Here is a 21202-nt window from a genome sequence, read left to right as displayed (position 1 = left end):
GGTACATTTAACTCCGATTTTGATGAATTTTTACAGATACACTCCTTGACCCTTTATGAATACAATGAACATATTCGATCGTCAATTTAAAGTATTTACACAAGCGGATACCACAAAATATGAAGTTATACTTAATGAAAATATAATTAAACTCTAAGTGTAGTAAATCAATTGTTTTGATGGGAAACGCATTGTACGAAATTAATTTCAACGATCCAACCGTCAAACATGTTTTTATATGCTTCAAGATCTCATACGCCAAGAATGGCAAAAAACGAACATGCAGAGATCAAGTAACATGACAAAATATTTCGACGGTTATAAACGAAAAATCACGATTTAGCGGTACATTTAACTCCGATTTTGATGAATTTTTACAGATACACTCCTTGATCCTTTATGAATACAATGAACATATTCGATCGTCAATTTAAAGTATTTACACAAGCGGATACCACAAAATATTAAGTTATACTTAATGAAAATATAATTAAACTCTATGTGTTAGTAAATCAATTGTTTTGATGGGAAACGCATTGTACGAAATTAATTTCAACGATCCAACCGTCAAACATGTTTTTATATGCTTCAAGATCTCATACGCCAAGAATGGCAAAAAACGAACATGCAGAGATCAAGCAACAAGACAAAATATTTCGACGGTTATAAACGAAAAATCACGATTTAACGGTACTTTTAACTCCGATTTTGATGATTTTTTACAGATACACTCCTTGACCCTATATGAATACAATGAACATATTCGATCGTCAATTTAAAGTGTTTACAGAAGCGGATACCACAAAATATTAAGTTATACTTAATGAAAATATAATTAAACTCTATGTGTTAGTAAATTAATTATTTTGATGGGAAACGCATTGTACGAAATTAATTTCAACGATCCAACCGTCAAACATGTTTTTATATGCTTCAAGATCTCATACGCCAAGAATGGCAAAAAACGAACATGCAGAGATCAAGCAACAAGACAAAATATTTCGACGGTTATAAACGAAAAATCACGATTTAACGGTACTTTTAACTCCGATTTTGATGATTTTTTACAGATACACTCCTTGACCCTATATGAATACAATGAACATATTCGATCGTCAATTTAAAGTGTTTACAGAAGCGGATACCACAAAATATTAAGTTATACTTAATGAAAATATAATTAAACTCTATGTGTTAGTAAATTAATTATTTTGATGGGAAACGCATTGTACGAAATTAATTTCAACGATCAAACCGTCAAACATGTTTTTATATGCTTCAAGATCTCATACGCCAAGAATGGCAAAAAATGAACATGCAGAGATCAAGCAACAAGACAAAATATTTCGACGGTTATAAACGAAAAATCACGATTTAGCGGTACATTTAACTCCGATTTTGATGAATTTTTACAGATACACTCCTTGACCCTTTATGAATACAATGAACATATTCGATCGTCAATTTAAAGTATTTACACAAGCGGATACCACAAAATATGAAGTTATACTTAATGAAAATATAATTAAACTCTAAGTGTAGTAAATCAATTGTTTTGATGGGAAACGCATTGTACGAAATTAATTTCAACGATCCAACCGTCAAACATGTTTTTATATGCTTCAAGATCTCATACGCCAAGAATGGCAAAAAACGAACATGCAGAGATCAAGTAACATGACAAAATATTTCGACGGTTATAAACGAAAAATCACGATTTAGCGGTACATTTAACTCCGATTTTGATGAATTTTTACAGATACACTCCTTGACCCTTTATGAATACAATGAACATATTCGATCGTCAATTTAAAGTATTTACACAAGCGGATACCACAAAATATGAAGTTATACTTAATGAAAATATAATTAAACTCTAAGTGTTAGTAAATCAATTGTTTTGATGGGAAACGCATTGTACGAAATTAATTTCAACGATCAAACTGTCAAACATGTTTTTATATGCTTCAAGATCTCATACGCCAAGAATGGAGAATGTTTTGAAGAGAGATGGGGGAGGGAGGTAACTGATTAAATGAAGTAAGAAAAGGTCGTTGACTTTGCGCGACGCCACCTACGTCACGCAAAACAGCTTTGCGTGACGTAGGTCAACCTCCGTCACGCTAAGCTGGTTTGCTTGACGTAGGTGGCCTTGCGTCGCGCAAAGTCAATGAAAAAAACGGTAAAGCAATCTATATTTGGCGCCAAAATCTTGCGGGACGCACAAAACGTCGCACAAACGGCCTTTGCGTGACGGCAAGTTGCGCGACGTCGGTCTTGGTCGCGCAAAACAAGTTTGCGCGACGTAGGTTCAGTTAAGTCGCGCAAAACACTTTTGAGTGACGTCGGTCTTCGTCGCGCAAACTTCCGTCGCGCAAAGTCCGTTTGCGCGACGCTTTGTGTTTGACGTCACGCAAACATACTTTGCGCGACGAATTTGGCTGCGTCGCGCAAGTTTTCGTCGCGCAAAGTGTTTTTTCTACTAGTGATGGCGTTCTGTGTTGGTATTAAGATGCAGAAATGGTCATGCAAAACCTTAACGACAGTGTTAGTCCTTGTACACTGCATCAAGATCTTGGTGATAGTGGCACTTAGCCATCTGGGAATTCTCCAACCTTTCCAACTGATGACTGAACCAACTACTGACTCCATGGAAAATCATCCCACCAATTCAATACTTGTGTTCGACCGTTTGTACCCGTCGATACCCCCGGTGCCTCTCCATATACTAACAGCATGTATCAAGAGGCTTCCAGTGGTAGAGTTTGGTCAAGTTTTTGAAAAAATCACAAAGCATGAAACTCAGGAGACAGTTTGCAGCATATGCTTGGAGTGCATAGAGAGAAGCCATGAGGTGAGGGAACAGTGCAACTGTGACCATGTGTTTCACAGGGAGTGCCTAGATAGTTGGGTCAATCAAGGGGAAGTGACCTGCCCTTTGTGCAGAGCTCTGTTGTTTCCAGCCAAGAGAGAAACGACGAGCTGCGGTGGAGAAAATTCAGGGACGATGGAGAGGGATGGTTACCTTAATAGGTTAGAATTCATCGTGAGATGAGTAGTTTATAATGAACTCTTACCCGCAAGCCTCAGACTATGTAGAAGTAATTTTTCTTGGTATATATATTTCTTACAAAATTACTAGCCTTTTCTTTCCGTAGGTAACATAAGTAAGAATTCATTCACTGTCGGAGCGTATTGTATGTAGAGCTTGATGGATTCCCATGTTTTCATAGAGTTATGAGGGAGTTTAGTTGATTTCCATAAATCCATGTGGATTTTAATTGAATTTTGAATAGGTTTGTGAGACTTTTATTATTAATTTAATACAATTTTGTGAATTATCATGGAATTTTTAATAATCAATTTATTAATAAACATTGTTATTTTGAAAATTTTCATTATTTGAAATGGTGGTTTAACCATGAAAAAGTGGTCGTTTGAGGTGGTAGCAATAATAGATGATGGTGGAAGTGTCACGTGGTGATTGTTGGCATGCGGTGATAGTACATGTGGTGTCTTTGGTGGCGGTGATCACAATAGGGGTGGTGAGATTGTTGTGGTAGAGGAGTGGTAATGTGGCCATGGTGATGGCTAAGGCAAAAGGTGGTAGAGATCGAGGTGGTAGTAGTGGTGTTGGTGGTGATCATGCTCATGACAATGACGGCGGAATAGGGTAGCTGGTATGGTCATTACATTCATATGGTGGATGATGGAGTTTATGATTAGAAATGAAAAAAAAAATTAAATTCATCGAAATCTGGAAAAAAAAAATGAATTTGCAATGACAAAAAATTTACTACAAAACACTCAAAGCCTGTCAAAATGCCATGTGATCAGGATTGAAACTTTATTTGGTTGGTTTAAAGGTTAGGGTACGATTGGGATTAAGTCCAATCTAGTTTCAATAGCTAATTGACTGCATTCTTAATACTTGGGAGATGCAATAATAGAGATTGCACATGGTTTAGTTGGAAGCAATGGAATCGCTGTCACCACATTATGTCACTTTTTTAGCAATCAACCAACAATTAATTTGTTTCTTAAAAGTGAAACTAAAGGGTGCCACTGACATTAGTACGCAAAATACAACACTTACAAGTTCCTGTGGTGGGTGACAAGGTTAGGAAATCAATTATTGGCTCTTCAATTGAAATGTAAGATGTGGAATGTAACTACCATTTTTCTTCCCTTTCTCCTACTCTCTCATGAGTATTGAAATGTAAGATGTGGAATTCTCATTTTTCAAAGGTGGGTGTCCATGAATTCTTGGTTGCCATATGTGTGCTATAACAATCCGTCCCCAATTATTACGATTTTTATCATTTTAAAAAATGAATTTACAAAAATGCCCTTCTAGGTAAATACGTTGACTTATGTTGACCACTTTGTTGTGTCATGTAAGGTTATTTTCTTGGTGTAATCTTGTAGTACTCGTTGCTACAGACATGTGGGCGCAAACGAAACGTGATTTGGAATTATAACAAATGAGATATTAACGTTTAAAGTCGGAGACATTTTAGTAGATTGATTATTTTCTAGAAAGCTCCAGATTTTGGAGCAAAATCTGGAAAGCCACATGTGTGGCCCAGATTAAAGGAAAGAAAGATGGACGGTGGAGATGGAAGATAAAGGAGAGAAATATAGGAGAAGTGAAGCCTAATCGGGAGAGGAGAGAGAACAGAGTGACCAATGGGAGGGGAGAGAAAGGAGAGAATGGAAAAGGGAGAGGAACCGGACCCCTCTCTTTGAACCGGTTTATCCTTGCGACCCAACCTAATTCTTATGCACAATTTTGGTGAAATTTCATCGATTTTTCCAACAATTTGCAACCACCCACCACTTGGGAACAAGTCCCCAACCTCCCATCTCCCATATTCACCCAAAATTTGAAGTTATTGGTCTCGATTTCACGAGAAACGCACCGGCGGGTGCGATGGTTCCACGACGACGATCCGTCAATCCAGAAGCTAACTCCATCAACCACCATCACCTATAGACTCCCCTCAACTTCAGGAACAAAGCCCATGCATTGGTTGAGGCGTCAGAGCTTGTTTGGAGTCGAATCAAGAACCACCCATTTCTAGGGTTCTAACGGGTTTTAGTAAAATTAGGGCTTTTCCCAACCAAATTGGCCTTAGTCACAAACGAGTTGGCAGGAAGTGATCACATTCTCGATAGCTCGAGCAGCTTTCGAGCAATAGAAAACTTGAGTTAGGATCGTGGCACATGATCTCGGCGTCAAGACACTTTTGCATATGTATTCTCAAGTTTTCTCAGCATAGGTATTGTTTCCATGTTGGTATTTTTTTATAGTAAATCTTTCCTATTAATTCAAATTAGTGTATGCTCTAAACACGTTCATGTCTTGACATATTTCTTTCTAATTGCATATCTTTTACTTATATGCATGTTTAAAATGGCTTCGTCACCCTCGGATGTCAGCCAGCACGTGCCTACCCTGATATTTGGGCATATCGGGGTTGGGACGTGTCATGTGCTCCAGTATCATGACTCCGGTGTAAGTAGGTGTGTGCTCAATGCTCATTTTTGAAGTTTTTGGTGGAATTGTGCATATATGAGTGTGTCTTCTCTGAATTTATGTTATTCTTGAGTTCCTATGGTAAACTACTAAGTTGTTTCTGGTGCGGAACAACATGGCGCACCCAAATCCTCCCATAGATGAAGAATATATGGATTATATTTCCATTAATTTTGAAGACATCCTTGACCTGGAGGAAATGAATGTTGACTCTGTACATTTAGTGGGCCTCCTTATTGTCAATCAAGAACCCTCCCAAATCATTGTCAATATCAAGGTCTCCCGAGCCAAGGATAACGTCTACTCAATAAGTTGGGGACGAAAAAAATGGCTAAAAGAATCCTTGAAAGAAACCCTTGGTTCATCAACGGGGCTCATTTCACTGTTAAATTGTGGCCCATGTACCAATCCCTTGAGGAAATCGAAGCAACTCAGATTATTTTTTGGATTCAAGTTCATGGTATACCCAGAAACTTGTGCACTATCAAGAATGTTAGGGTGCTTGGTTTGAAGCTTGGGTCGGTGCTCAAGATCGAAGACCTTGTTATCATTGTGTTTCATGGCTTCTTCCAGGTTCAAGTAAATCTAGATGCTACAAAACCTCTTTCTTACCAATTTAACTATGCTATGCCTTGTCAAAGGTGATCGAACCTCCTAAAATATGAAGATCTTAAAGATTTCTACTTTAATTATGGTCGGTTGGGTCACATTCATGGGTGCTAATGGAATGCTCCGACGAGAAGAGATGGTGAAAACAGATATAACCCAAATCTATGGACGATTGTCATTTCTAATAAGTCTACTTGCCTCTTTCTCTACCGGGAATTTCAGGCTTTGGTGACCAGAACGAATACTCAATGGCGGTGAAAATGAGGTTGATCTCGTTCGATGAGGTGGCACAAAAACCTACAATAGGCAAACGTGCAAATGATAGAAAGACCAGACATTCTCTGGGATGTCAAACGTACATGGCACTTCTCACCCTGTCCAATTAGGTATTGAAGCGACAATCACTGCGGGTGTAACGAGCCAAGGTAGTGCTGACAATGCTGATGTATCTGCTGGTACCTCTAGGAAAGCAATTATCCTTGAATGGGGTAATCTAGACCATCTGAAGAGCTTTGGAACCCATTATCGTAATGGGACTCTTACACTTACTATAATGAGCTTTCATTAGATAAGAACTGGTTTGATCCGCGAAATGTCCCTTCTTGGGCCTCTAACAATGCCCATAGTCTACTCAATAGCCCAATTGTAAATAGCCCAAACCTTAGTGGATATGATTGGGCCTAATGGGATGTTAAAAATTCTTGAACTTCATTATGATGATTCTCTACCTGGCTCATCCGGCTTGACTGCCGCACCCAAGTCTAGTGTACCTGAGATTTTGCCACCTCATCATGAGGATAGCTCTTCACGTGACATGATTGGGAGCTCTAAAAGAAATGAGCGTGTTGATTCCCATCTCCTAACAGTGGAGAAGAAACAGAAACCCCACACCTTTGTTGAAAATTTATCCCAGAATGCAATTACTAATGGGATAAGCAAAAAGGGGAAATGAGTTAAAGGTCCAAAACAAGTGGGAACTAGGAAACCTATCCAAAAGAGTGTGGATTTTAATCTTCAAGATGTTATTGTTAGTCCAGTTCCCTCGAAGAAACTCGAAGAGGTCGAGGCTAAAGGGATGTTGGGAAGGAAAAGTGCAACTTTTCTCAAACAGAAGCAATTGGTGAAGGCTGGTGAGTATCTGCCTCACTAAACCCAATGTTAGTCTTCAGCTGAAACGTTTGTGGCAACCGACGGACGTTCCAAGACCTAAAAAGTTTTCTTCAGGAAGAGGATGAATTTGGTCTTCCTATGCGAAATGAGAATGACTGCAGTTCAAATGGGAAGAATAAAGAGACGTTTGGGTGTGGAAGGAGTTTTATGTGTCCTTCGTGAAGGTAGATCCAGTGGTCTATGGAGATATGGGATGATAGTATCTATGCCCTCGTCTTCAAGTAGCCATATTGATGCTTTGAGAACCAAACTATATGTCGCATTATAGGTTTTATGGCCATCATACTCAGTCATTGAGGTACCAATCGTGGTAATTGCTACGTGGGCTCAGTGATGATGTGGATGGGCCGTGGATGTATTGTGGGGATTTTAACGAAATCCTAAATACTAACGAGAAGTCGAGGGATCGTGTCCGACCTAAGGCACATATTGATGAATTTAGAAGCGTTATTGAATATGCGAAGTTAATGAAATTTGATTTCTTAGGTTATGAGTTCACTTAGAGTAATAAGAATAAGGGCTCGAAAAATGAGGTATCTACAAGATCATCTCCAAGGTTCTTACACTGCGTATGAAAAAGATTTTTCCCATTGTCATTTATGAATACCAAAGTTCCTTTATTCCTAATAGAATGATTATGGATAATGTCCTTGCTACTTTTGAAACTATCCATTGTCTGAAAAGAAAAGGAAAACGAGATAAAAAGAAATTGGCACTGAAACTTGACATGGCCAAGGCGTATGACTATGTTGAGTGGGCATATTTGGAGAGAAAATTTATAACAATGGAATTCTCGATCAAATTTGTAAATTTGGTTATGATGTGTGTTACCTCAGTATCGTACTCTTTCCTTCTTAAAGGTAGACCACGTAGGGAGGTTGCCCCTTCCCGATGCATGAAACAAGGGGATCCCATCTCTCCATATTTGTTTTTAATTGCCTCTGAGTGTTTCTCATCCTTGCTACAGAGGGGAGAAGATATCTCCCTAATCCATGGCATTTCCACTGCAGTAGGGGCCTCATCAATTAATCATCTCTTTTTCATGGTTGACAGCCTCCTTTTCTGTGATGTCATTCCATTGGAAGTTGGTGAACTAAAGAGAATTTTCTAGGTTTATGAAGGCACTTCAGGACAATGAATCAACTTTGACAAGTCAGTGGTTTGTTTTAGTCTCTCCACTGGTAATAATGCAAAACAGGTTGTCCACCATATGCTTATTGTTCCTATTGTCCCTTGTGGAAACAAATCTGGAAGGTGAAATTATGCCTAAGGTTCTTCATCTTGTTTGGTAGGTCGTTAATGAGTGTATTCCTTCGCACCAGAATCTCCAACGACGTCGAATTGTTGACGATGTGACTTGCCCCCTTTGCCTCGTGGCTTTGAAAACTACTCTTCATGCATCCTGTGATTATAGCTTTTACAAGAAATTCTGGGAGACGTTAGGTTTCCCCAGGTCGGTATAGTGTTCTGGTACAAATGTAACTATTGATTTGTTGATAGATGTTTCTCCTCTCCCCTGTTTTTTTTTTTTTTCTCTATTTACATCTGGAATTTGGTGGCTCTGGTTTGCCAAAACCCAACTCTTGTTTGAATCCCAACGTGTTGATTTTAAGGTGTTAATCCAGCGTGTGAAAGACTCGTGGAATTTTGAGATGTTTCTCTCTCTCGTTATATAAGCATTCCTTTACAAGTTCAGAGTTCTATATGGCTCCCACCGCCAGAGGGTTGGTTTAAGCTAAACGTGGATGGTGCAGTGAACTTGATTGATGGTAGGAGGAGTGTATGTGCAATTATTTGTGATTATCGTCGTGGTCTCAAGGGGGCTGTCTATATGTATAGTCCTAGTTTTGTGTTTATTTTGGCTGTGAGATTGTTCGCATTAAAACCAGGGCTCGAGCTTGCCATTGATGCGGGATGGTTTCCCCTTATTGTTGAATCAGATTCACAAATTGTCATCTAACTTATTACCCAAGATGAACCATGCTTGGCTCCTGAAAAGTGCTTTGTGGATGTGATTTGACAACTATCTCAAAATCGATGTTTGATCACTCGGGCCATCCCCAGACATGCGAATTGAGCCGCACATCAGATTACGCAACAAGGTCTCCATGAACAAGGTTTCATTTTTTGGAATGATGTAGGCCTACCATGGCTCACTGATATTTTAATCTCGGAATTTGTAACTACGTAAATGTTTTGGTGGAGTCTTTGTTGGCTTGCTCGATCTCTTTTCCTTCACTGGAATTTTTTCCAAGTGGTTTTTTCCAGGAAAGGTTTTCCAGAGACCCTTGATAGGATTTTTACCACCTGCGCAAAAAAAAGTTAAAAACACCTAACATACTTGAAAGAGAAACAATGTTATTGTAGTATAATTGGCTCAAGCAAGGTCGTTCTGCACAGGGACTAATTCTCAACTAATTAATTAAAACAAATTTTTGAAAAAGGTGATTTAATGACCTAAATTAAGAAAAACGAATTTAATTAAAAAGATTACTTAAAAACTGCAACTTTAAAGAAGGAGAAAGAAACAATTTTTAGAATTCAAAGTGAGAAAGTACAAAAGTTCCGCCATCACCCTAACAATCTTATGTAGTTCTTCTAATTACTTATGAATTACACATGCATATTTTGAAGGTTAGGTTTTCCTAGAGTATATCCTACTTGGAACCTCCAACATAGAATGTATATCTAACATGCAACCTGTGTGTGGTGTCCAAATCGAATGTGAACATGCAAGACTCATTAAATTTTGTGAAAACCCTTTGAACAACCATATAACCCTTAAGATGTGTCGTCCATCCTAAGAAGTTACACATATTAACCACAAGAAGCCTTAGTCAATTTTAGGGACAACCCTCCACCAAAATTGCATCAAAATACTTTTCTAAATATCCTAATGGTCGTGAATCACTAAGACAATTAGATAGTTTTAACCGGTGATTAACAACTCAAAACCTACATGCATAAATTCATAAGCAAATTAAAAAGAGACTACATATTCTTGCTAAGGATCATGGTCTCACCCTAGCAAAAAGAATTAGTTACGCATATTCATAATAAAAATCACAAAGTCTTTATTGAAATTGAAAAAGAATGAAAACACCTTGAAGTATAAGTGTTGAAATGTCTAAGCTTTGCCCCAAATCTTCTCTCCAAAAATTGCACAAAAAGAAAACCTTGGCCGGCCAAAAAAACTTATTTATACTACTCTAATTAAATCATCCTAGTCAAAGGTCTTAGAATAAGACTATGAAACTAAATAAATTGAAATAAATTAGGAAACATAATCCTAAATTAACTTGGAAATTCACCCAAAATCCTTCACATCCACGTTTTGGATCCATATCAGCTCCAAAACTAGCCCAAATAGCTAAATTTAAAGCTTGAGCTATTCTGAACACTTTACTAGAAGGCCACAAACCCATATGAGATCATCTTGGGCTTCAAAACCTACATTTAAGCCACAAAATGTCACTTTCCAACAACACATACTGCTCCTTTATTTAATCGCCAGAAAATAACCGCTTGGTAGAAATATCTGAAATTTTGAAACAAACACGGCAAGAGACACATGAACGTCCTCCAATTTGAATCGCTCCAAAATTCGTTCGTCCATTTGATCATGTTTTGCTCTAGAGGAAGTCGAATGTCCTATGTTGAAAATATAGAGCAAAGTATCAACATTCTATCAAAATAATTACCAAAATATACAAAGAATGAGGTAAAATATAACCCTCACTTTGAGCTTGCCTTTGGACTATTGTATGTTCTGGCACTTCCTGCCCTTGGTTATATAATATTACCCTTTCAAAAAAAAAAAACATAGTTCCGGTGTTTTAGCTTTACACCTTTCAAGATTCAATATTAAACCTCTTTTTTCTTTCAATGTAAGAGAGTTATTATGTACTCTCCTGTAAAAGTAAGATAAAGAAAAAGAGGAGTGCATTTTGATTTTTTTTATCATTTATTATTACGATTTAATGAAATTTCTCTTCATTTAAATGAGAATTTTAAATTTGATTTTCGTCGAAAACGAGTTTAAAGAGAGAACAATTTCCATACGCTATTCGTTTAATAACAACAAAGAAACGGGTGCAAGTTTGGTTAGTCTTTGAATGGGAAAAGCCTAAACCCTTTGCATGGCTCACTATGCATGTATGGTCTGAAAAGGCTTAACTGTTTATAGTTTAGCTGCTTTATCCATTTTTGATAAATGAAAAATGATCATCCTATAATAAGCAATAAGATGGTATGAAAAGGATTGGTTGGGAGTCGTCGACATTTGAGATTCATTTTGAAACTATGATCATAATCACCGACATAACATTCCAATTCAATAGAATAATATTCATGCATTAGTTTTTCTCCTCATGACATTATTTATTTGAAAAATCATGTGATCTTGAATCGTTTCATATAAGTTAGTCTCTTTTGGACTAATGACCACAGGACTTTCTTTTCAGTTGATGCCGTCATTTGTGCTTCCCTCCTGTAATTACTCAACAACTGCAGATGAACCTCATTAGACAATTTCATGGGGAATTAACCTAAAGAAAAGGATGTAGGGGATCTGAACGAAAGGAAAGTATACTTGTTCAACCAAGTCAGCTCTCTCTCTCTCTCTCTCTCTCTCTCTCTCTCTCTCTCTCTCTCTCTCTCTCTCTCTTAAAAGAAACTCAACTAGTTTTAAGAAAAGCGTTCCCTGAGGGTGCGTTTGGTACGTGGGACGGGACGGGACGGAACGGGACGAGGCGTTCCGTCCCGCGTTTGGTGCGCCAAAAATGGGTGGAACGGGCTGTTCCACGGGACAAATTTTGGGTGTTTTTGCGTCCCACCTCCACCCCCTGGAACGGGTTTGTTCCACGTCTGTGGAACACAATGTTTTACCATTTTAAGACAAATATACCCCATGTCTTTTTCAAAAATTACACCTTCGTTCCGTCCCGTCCCGTTCCGTTCCGTCCCGTCCCGTCTCGTCCCGTTCCGTCCCGTCTGCGTACCAAACACACCCTGAAAGGGAAGATTGGAGAAAAATTCCTAGGAATAAAACATCGTCCAAGTTTCAAAACTAGTGAAAGATTGGCTGCACAATCAACACGCGTACGTCAAGTTAAAGATTCCAAAAAACAATAATGGAGGGTTTGCAGACATGATTGTAAATCCAATACTTGGTTTACGGCGACAAGAAAATGACCTAATCTTTCTATATTGACAGGCCAACAAAGTTATGATATTTAGACAGCATTGGAAGTGGTTACCATGTCAACTTGATACCTCTTTGCCTTTCTTAGATTTTTTTGCTATTTTTGTGAGATGTCTACGTACGTAAGCCTTTTACCCAACAGTTGCACAATTTCTTTATTTTTTGGGTTTTTCTACCATTTCAGCTATTTGGAAAGCTCGAAATAAGTTTATTTTTTAGGGTCACCTAATCTATTTTCATCATCTTTACATGTTTATCAATTCTAAGATCGTTCATGTGAGAAGTTTATTCCTAGTTATTCTCAAAGTTTTGACGCTCGTATTATTTCTTCTATGGGCATCCAACTCGCAAGGTACCAACTATTCTTCATGTGCTTTGGTCTTCTCTTTGGTTTCTTAGAATTAAATTTAATGCAGATGGTTTGTCTAAATGAAATCCTAATCCTATTGCTTGTGGGGGAGAGTTTTAGTATTGTCATGGTCAGTTTCTTGGTGGTTTTTGCCAAGGAATTGGTCATTGCAATTTTTTTTTGCAGAATAATCAATAGTTATTATTGGTATAGAGTTTGCATATCAATGGGGTTGACATTGTCTTTGGCTAGAAAGTGACTCTTCTAGTGTTATTTCTACCCTCCAATCGACTGATTTTGATCCTCATTGGCCTCTTCATACGCAATGGTCTATTTGTTGAAAACTTTTCTTGAAAACATTTCTTGAGAACTTTTCTTGAAAGCAATTTTCTTTAAGACTCAAAAACTTGTTTAGTATGCAATTTAAAAATTTTAAATCTTACAATTTAAACTAGACAAAGAAATTCACAAAGAGGGGGTCGAGGGAGAAAGAGGGGAGAGAAGGAAAGAAAGTAAGACGTGATTGGAGGAAAGAGAAAGAAGAGAGATGACCGGAGGAGATATAGAGGAAGATGAGTAACAGAAAGAACCGAGAGAATGAAGAGTGCGAATTTGAGGAGAGACGGAGAAAGTAAAAAAATAAAAAAGAGAAGGCAAAGAGAGAAAGAAGAAAAGAGAGAAGAGAGAGATTTGGAGTAAGAGGAGATGAGAGAGAGAAAAGAAATGAGTGTTTAAGTTAAAAACTTTAAAAACTAACTTTTTATGTTTTTAAAGAATAGATTATAGTTTTGAGTTAGTCTTAAGTTCAATTTTGAAAATAGTGCTACCAAACAAGTTTTTAAGATCCAAAACTTAAAAATTGTTTTTTAGTTTAAAAAGTTGGATTTAAGTAGAATACCAAACAGACCCTTAATAGGAAGCAAAATGTGAAACTTAAACAAAAATATTTCTAAATTTAAGATATTGTTTTAACCTAGTAATCTTCCGAATTTGAGTGTTTGACTCTGAAGTTGTTATATTTGAGTTGTCATGAGCCTAAATCTGCAAAGAATGGATTTTGCTGCTAAATTTGTGAAGCTAATTTTTTATTCAATAAAGCCATTTCAGTCTTTATTGAGTCATACTAGTATACGTGGCGCCAAGTATTAGACTCGGACACGTGTTAAGAAGCCAAGTCTAGTTATATATACAAATTCAAAAAATAATATTCAACTCTGGCTTCATCGTGTGAAGGAATAGAGAATTTATGTATATCCCCTACGACTAACAATTACGAACCAAGTCCAAGCACAAAGGTATGCAGTATTTAATCAGTATTTTTATATGTCATAATATAAACAGAGAAATTACATAGTATTATAGTTTAGTGATATTTTTTTTCATTAGATCTTAGATTCATTTCTCATTAAAGACGACTTTGAATCATATTATTATGGAGGCAGATTCTCTGCCCCCCCCACTTCCCTTCTGTTTTGTGTGGTTACGGTTAAGAAACGTCAACATTTTATATTATTTTTTTATAGTGATAATAAGACAAAAATGAATAGTAATATAAAATGTTGACGTGACTTAACCGTGACGACACAAACAGAAGGGCACGGAAAGTGGGAAGGCAGAGAATCTGTTTCCTATAATTATTGCTCGCTCATTATGAAACATGACTTACTTTCCAACTTCTTAATATAATTATATCGTTTGTTGAAAAAATATATATAATATAATATAAACAGAGAAAATAATATCTTTTTTGTTCGTCTAGTTATTTTATAACACGTAAAATACTGAATTGAAGGCAAGAAAATTTCGCGATCTCAGACGCTCATTAACTCGGGATGGCACAAAGTGATCTTCTCCCAATACATAAATAAACAATTTTGGGGAAAAGTCCCGCCTCCCTGTCGGCCTCTTCTTTCCACGTATGTCAGTTCACCTAAAGTAGACCCAACCAATCCGCTGCAACTTGTCCTCTTTCATTTGTTTAATTAAGCCAACCAATTACCCCATCGAAGTTCTATAAATTCCACATTCAGTTGCCTTGCAATGGATAAAACTGTAATGCAGTTATCCATCTTCTCTATTTTCTTCAACACCTTCAAGCCCTCTTCCACTTTTTCCCCCATGGAGTCCCTCTCTGTTGGTATTAAGATGCCCAAATGGCGCAAAACCCTAAAAACACTGCTAGTCCTAGTACATTGCTTCAAGATCTTGGTGGTAGTGGCACTTATCCATCTAGGGTTCCTGAAACCTCCGCAACAAATGACTCAGTCCATGGACGAGCAGAATCGCCAAAACCCTAATGGTCATATTCTCATGTTCGACCGTCTGTGCCGGTCGATGGTCCCGGTTCCGATCCACGTTTTAACAGCGTATATCAAGAGTCTTCCAGTAGTGGAGTTTGGTCGTGTTTTCGAAAAATACACAAAGCAAGAAGGTCAGGTGACAGAATGCAGTATATGCTTGGAGTGCATTGAGAGAAGTCATGAGGTGAGGGAACAGTGCAACTGTGATCATTTGTTTCACAGGGAGTGTTTAGATGGTTGGGTGAATCAAGGGCAGGTGACGTGCCCTTTGTGCAGAGCTGTGCTGTTTCCTGCCACTAGTGAAAAGACGAGCTGCGGCGGAGGTCATGCATGGACGGTAGACAGGGATGCTTACTTTGAACCTTTGATAGGTTAGAACTTAGAACTTAGAATTTCACTGTGGGATGAGTAAATTTTTGTTAACTCTTCCCCAGGGCCGGCCCAGGCCCAATGAGGGCAAGGCGACCAACCGGGTCCAAAAAAATTAGGAGCACCAAAATTATTAATGTGGTATATTTATATATGTTTTTATAAGGGTATAAATTTATAAAATTTGGTTTAACGACAAAGAAATTTAACTATAACTGGTGATTTTGTTGTTTGAAATTAATGAGGAGGTCTTGAATTCAAAACACTATGTGTGCTTATTTAAATTCTAACTTTTACAAATTTCTTTTCATAACAGTATAAATTTATAAAATTTGGCTAAATGATCAGAAGTTTAATTAGAAGCAATGATTTTTGTATTTAAAATTAACGAGAGATCCTAAGTTCGAAATGCAATGTGCATGTTTATTTTTTTATTTTTTTTTCAATTTTTATGAATTTTTGTTTGATTATTAATTTAGTTTTAATTACTAGTTAGTAATTATGTGGGTTGCTATTTTTAAACATTCGTTCCAATTCAAGTCTAATCTTCAACAAAGGGTAATGCATAGACTAAATTTTTAGACCAAATTTGCAAATCATAGGACGTGTCATCAAAATGTTTAATTTGGTGCTCATTCATTACTTATATATATCCGTAAAGACTCAAAAATATCATTATATTTTTAGTCCTATATTGACGAGGTTAGTAAATAAGAAAAAACACCTCACAATTTATACAAAAACACTTTAAAAGTTCAGATGGAAGACAAAACTCATAATCTATCTACTTGTAAGCCTGAAGTTTTTTTTGTTTCCTTCTCTCGATACAAAATAAATTAGTTTTTTCATGTTTTTAAATTACTGAGTTTGAAGTGCTTTTCAAAATATAATTTTATCGATGTCTTACATGTAAAAACAAATATTTTTTTATATGAAGTGAGGGCACATTTTTTGACATCGCTCCGGGCCTTAAAAATCTCTAAACCGGCCCTGCTCTTTCCCACAAGCCTCCCAGACTGTAAATTTCTTTTTCTTTTTTTTTTAAAAATAGTTTGTACAAAATTACTTGTTTTTGACTTTTTAGGTAACTCAACAAAATGAGTAGCCCGTTATATAGAGAACGACTTAAGTGAAATAAGCTTATTGTCATACAAAGTCTTCAGTAAATAAGATGAGAATATGTATTAGACTTTTTCTATGTCACCATGTATTAGTTGCACGAATTGTCATAATAAATATGATAAATCTCTCAATAAGGTATAAACAATTAAGTTTAAAGTGAACTTGAAGATGAAATTTGGAAGTGGATTTGCTTCGAACCTTAGTGTTTGGAATTTAGGGATCAATTCATCTGGATTGCACAAATTCAATCTAATGATCCGTATTAACTTATTTTTTTGGCCCATTACACAAAATCAACGACTTTGATTTCTTTTATATACCAATCAGGAGGCCAAGTGATTTGAGGTTCGGAGCATATCCAATTCCGAAATTCCAATGGCTTAGCTTTTGGGAGCCGCAGGGGGCGGAAATGATAATGAGTAGCCACTCTAATGAAATATCTGTTCAACAAGCCCCGGGCTTCTTTTTGGTCTAGTGGGAGAGGTTGAGTCGTCATGTCAGATTTGATGGCCTCCAGAAAAGCAGATGTTTATCGATCCTTGTGGTAGCTTCCATAGACGTTCTAGTTCTTCAAGATCACCTAGTTGGGTACATACAATCGTATTTCACCCATAATACACTCGTTTCACCCCGATAATACGTATTTTCACCTCTTGAAACTCTAAGGTGTTGTCTAATGGTGAGATAAAAATCAAACACACACAATGCAGTACGTAATTTTTAGTCTACACAATACAATTGGGTTAAAATACCCGACTACCGGTAATCCGGAGCATCCAAATCTTTTTCCAACAAGGGATGTTGCTTTCAACACTATTTACAGTAAGTAATCAAAAATAATATTTAGTAAACAATACATTGTTGCTATTGTCTGGACAAATGCCCATCGGCACATAACATCGCTTTATTTTATTGTGATGAAACAATTAAATTAAAACAACGACCAAAATTAAATATGAGTAATAAGAGACCGAAAAAAATGTATAATTATTATTTTCCAATTATGTTGTTGCAACTTGCACATTGTGAATTTGAAAGCCAAGTACAAATACTTTTAAGGGTGTGATATCTATACATTCTTTTTTACTTCTTTCACACCTTTTTAATTTTCGGTCGTCTGATCGGATGAATTAAATAAGATCAAACAATAGATATTAACAATGAGTATGAGAGAAGTAAAAAAAGGTGTGTGGATAGCACACCCCATACTTTTAAAATACAACTACTTCTTTTCCCTCCGGGCAGGGCAATACTCAGAGGCCAACCGTCCAATTTAAAAAGTTAACTAACAGTGACAGGTCGGCTAAATTGACACACGTCGGATTGGGGTTGCAGATATTGTTCTTATCCCAACGCCCGATGAGTCCGACCGACATCCAGTGCTGCTTATACTTTTCCCTCCTGGTCGCCGAATTCTAGCCACTCTAATCCAATCCAATCATATCCGGAAGGAAAGGAACCCCCAATACTTATATGTGTATCCATCTGCCTTCTCTCTGCAACACAAACACCTCCAATCCCTCCCCCTCTAATCCCCCATGGAATTTCCCTGCGTTATTAGCATGTCCAAATTGCGCAAAAGCCTTGAAAAACTGCTAATCTTTACACGCTGCTTAAAGATCGTACTGATAGTAGCACTTAGCCATCTGGGACTGCTTAAACCTGCAGTAGAGATGAATGAGCCAACTGCCGACTCCATGGAGCACCACCAGCATTCGAATCCGAACAATTCGATACTGGCGCTCGATCCTGAGTGCCCGTCGATAGTCTCGGTCCCGATCCACGTTCTAACGGAATACATCAAGAGGCGGCTTCCGGTGGTAGAGTTTGGTCAAGTTTTCGAAAAATACACAAAGCTTGGAGATCAAGAAACAGCTTGTAGTATATGCTTGGAGTGCATAGAGAGGAGCCATGAGGTGAGGGAGCAGTGCAACTGTGACCATGTGTTTCACAGGAAGTGTCTGGATGGTTGGGTCAATCAGGGGCAGGTGACCTGCCCTTTGTGCCGAGCAATGCTGTTTCCAAGCAAGAGCGAAACAGTAAGCTGCGGCCGAGGAAATTTAGGGTGGCCGGAAGGGGATGACGCCTACTTCGGTAGGTTAGAATTCATTGTGAGATGAGTAATTTTTCTTTGAACACTTTTACAAATTTACTGATAAGCCACATATGTAAGGGTCTGTTTGGTATTCTATTTGAATCCAACTTTTTAAACTTAAAAATAAATTTTAAGTTTTGGACTTTTAAAAGTTGTTTGATATGATTATTTTCAAAAACTGAACTTAAAGACTAACTCAAAATTATAGTTTATTTTCGAAAAACACAAAAAGTAAGTTTTTAGAGTTTTTTAACTTAAATTCATTTCTTTTCTCTCCCTCCTCCCCTCTTACTCCAAATCTCTCTCTCTTTTCTTCCTTCGCTCTCTGCCTTCTCTTTTTGTGTTTTTATTTTTTATTTTCTTTGTCTCTCCTCTAATCCGAACTCTTCATTCTCTCGATTCTTTCTGTCACTCATTTTCCTCTATATCTCCTCCGATTATCTCTCTTTTTTCTCTTTCCTCCAATTACGTCTTACTTTCTTTACTTCTCTCTCCTCTTTCTCCCGACCCCCTCTTTGTAAATTTCTTTGTCCAGTTTAAATTGTAAGATTTAAAATTTTTAAATCGCATATCAAACAAGTTTTTAAATCTTAAAAATAATTGTTTTCAAAAAAAATTCTCAAAAAATGTTTTGAAAAATGATAAAAAATTACCAATTCAATTACTTGATGTATACATATTTCTCATGAAACACTTGAGAAACTGGAATTAAACAACAAAATGTGCACATTTTATTAGCAATTTTTTTTTTCCCTTGACCATTTCTTACAAAATTACTAGTTTTTTTTTTTTTTGCTAAGTGGTAATTACCAATTTGATTAAATTCTTGAAGAGATTCAATTACATTCTTATAAGCCTCAAATCTGAATGAATTGGCAAATACTTTATTTCCAAAACCTCTCAGACATAACAACAAACACCTTGCCTGCAATAAAAAATGGGTTCGCTTCGCTCATAAAGTATAACAGAACAACAAATTGTGCACAATAATTCTTTGAATAATATATCTTCATTGATGGAATTGGAAGCAGAACAAGTCTAATTGGAATTACATATTCAATGGGAACTCAAAAATCAAAAAGCCCCAAATTTTGAACGAGGGATTTGATTCTACAAATCTTGATTTAACCTCCAAAACCGTAGAGGGTTCGACCCTGCCTCTTGAGAGCATAGACCACATCCATGGCAGTCACCGTCTTCCTCCTGGCATGCTCGGTGTAAGTCACAGCATCACGAATCACGTTCTCCAAGAAGATCTTGAGAACCCCTCTGGTTTCTTCATAGATGAGGCCGCTTATGCGCTTGACTCCTCCTCTGCGAGCGAGCCTTCGGATGGCAGGCTTGGTGATCCCCTGGATGTTGTCCCTCAATACCTTCCTGTGCCTCTTGGCTCCGCCCTTTCCCAGCCCCTTTCCTCCCTTTCCTCTCCCTGTCATTTTCCCGAAAATTTTAAATCTTCTGACCTCCCAAACAAATTTGTTGTGTAAATTGAAGTGAATGTGGTGAGTGAAAAATTGAGAGGGAAGGGGGATTTTATACTGGAGAGCGGAATCGAGCGGTCTTTTGAATTTTTGCGTTGCCGCCTCAGCTGAGATTTGTGCGCGGATTTTTTTCGTTTAGTTTCAATTCGCACTGTTGGATTGAAACTTATCGACGGCTGACCTGGTCGATCCGCGTGAATGAAATTTGCATTGATGTAACCGTTGATTATGTGTCATCGGACGGCTGAGAAAAGTTTTGAAAGAGAAGTTGGATCGTGCAAATACGGTTTTGCCGCTGCCGCAGTTTTTACCTTTATTTTGGATAAATTACATTTTGCATCCTGAAGTTTGAGATCAATCGTAATCTCATACAATATTTTTAAAATATTTCAATATCATGGATTTACTTTTATTTTTTTTCAATTTTACACATCCGTTAAAAAATTTGTTAAATTAACCGTTAAGTGATAACGTGACAAATATAAAATCTACATTTGTGCTGATATGGCTGCCAAACTTTGTACTAAGAAAATAAAAAATAATAAAACAAGGATTAGTTAATAAAAAAATAAAAACCCAGTTGTGATGCAAGTTGTGAGATCTTTGGTTGCGGTGGTGGTAATTGAAAGCGTAGTTAGCAGACGTATATGAGGTCTAGGAGGGTGAACTAAGCAGTACTGGGTTACTGGGGACGAAGAAAGCCAAAATCCTTCACTCCAAATCCTCTTTTTTATTTTTTAAAGTCTTTAATTATTAAAAATTTTGAGTTTTTTTTATTAATTAATCCTTTTTTTAATTATTTTTTATTTACTTGGTGCAAAGTGGCAGCCACATCAGCACCCTACATTTGCCGCCTCATCACTTAACGGTTAACTTAATAGATTTTTTAATCGATGTATGAAATTGAAAAAAAAATATAAGTAAATGTTTTAGATTGTAATGTTTTAAAGATATTGTATGAGGTT

General features: G+C 37.1%; 2 protein-coding genes across 2 annotated transcripts; one reads left to right on the top strand and one right to left on the bottom strand.

Moving 5' to 3' along the window:
- The first annotated feature begins 18334 nt into the window (after positions 1–18334).
- On the top strand, positions 18335–18781 carry LOC103454922 (brassinosteroid-responsive RING protein 1-like). The gene has a single exon (XM_008394517.4). It carries the CDS (start codon positions 18335–18337, stop codon positions 18779–18781), a length of 447 nt encoding a protein of 148 aa, XP_008392739.3.
- Positions 18782–19746: 965 nt separating this feature from the next.
- On the bottom strand, positions 19747–20357 carry LOC103454839 (histone H4). Its single transcript, XM_008394433.4, has one exon. The coding sequence runs from the start codon at positions 20190–20192 to the stop codon at positions 19881–19883; it is 312 nt and encodes a 103-aa protein (XP_008392655.1). The 5' UTR covers positions 20193–20357; the 3' UTR covers positions 19747–19880.
- Between the last annotated feature and the right edge of the window lie 845 nt (positions 20358–21202).

Source organism: Malus domestica, chromosome 14 (genome assembly GCF_042453785.1).
Source record: "Malus domestica chromosome 14, GDT2T_hap1".
Classification (NCBI taxonomy): Eukaryota; Viridiplantae; Streptophyta; class Magnoliopsida; order Rosales; family Rosaceae; genus Malus; species Malus domestica.
This window is presented reverse-complemented; position numbering and strand designations above follow the sequence as displayed.

Coding starts and splice junctions, on each gene's coding strand:
- LOC103454839 (XM_008394433.4), bottom strand. CDS start 20,192: ATGACAGGGAGAGGAAAGGGAGGAAAGGGGCTGGGAAAGGGCGGAGCC.
- LOC103454922 (XM_008394517.4), top strand. CDS start 18,335: ATGAATGAGCCAACTGCCGACTCCATGGAGCACCACCAGCATTCGAAT.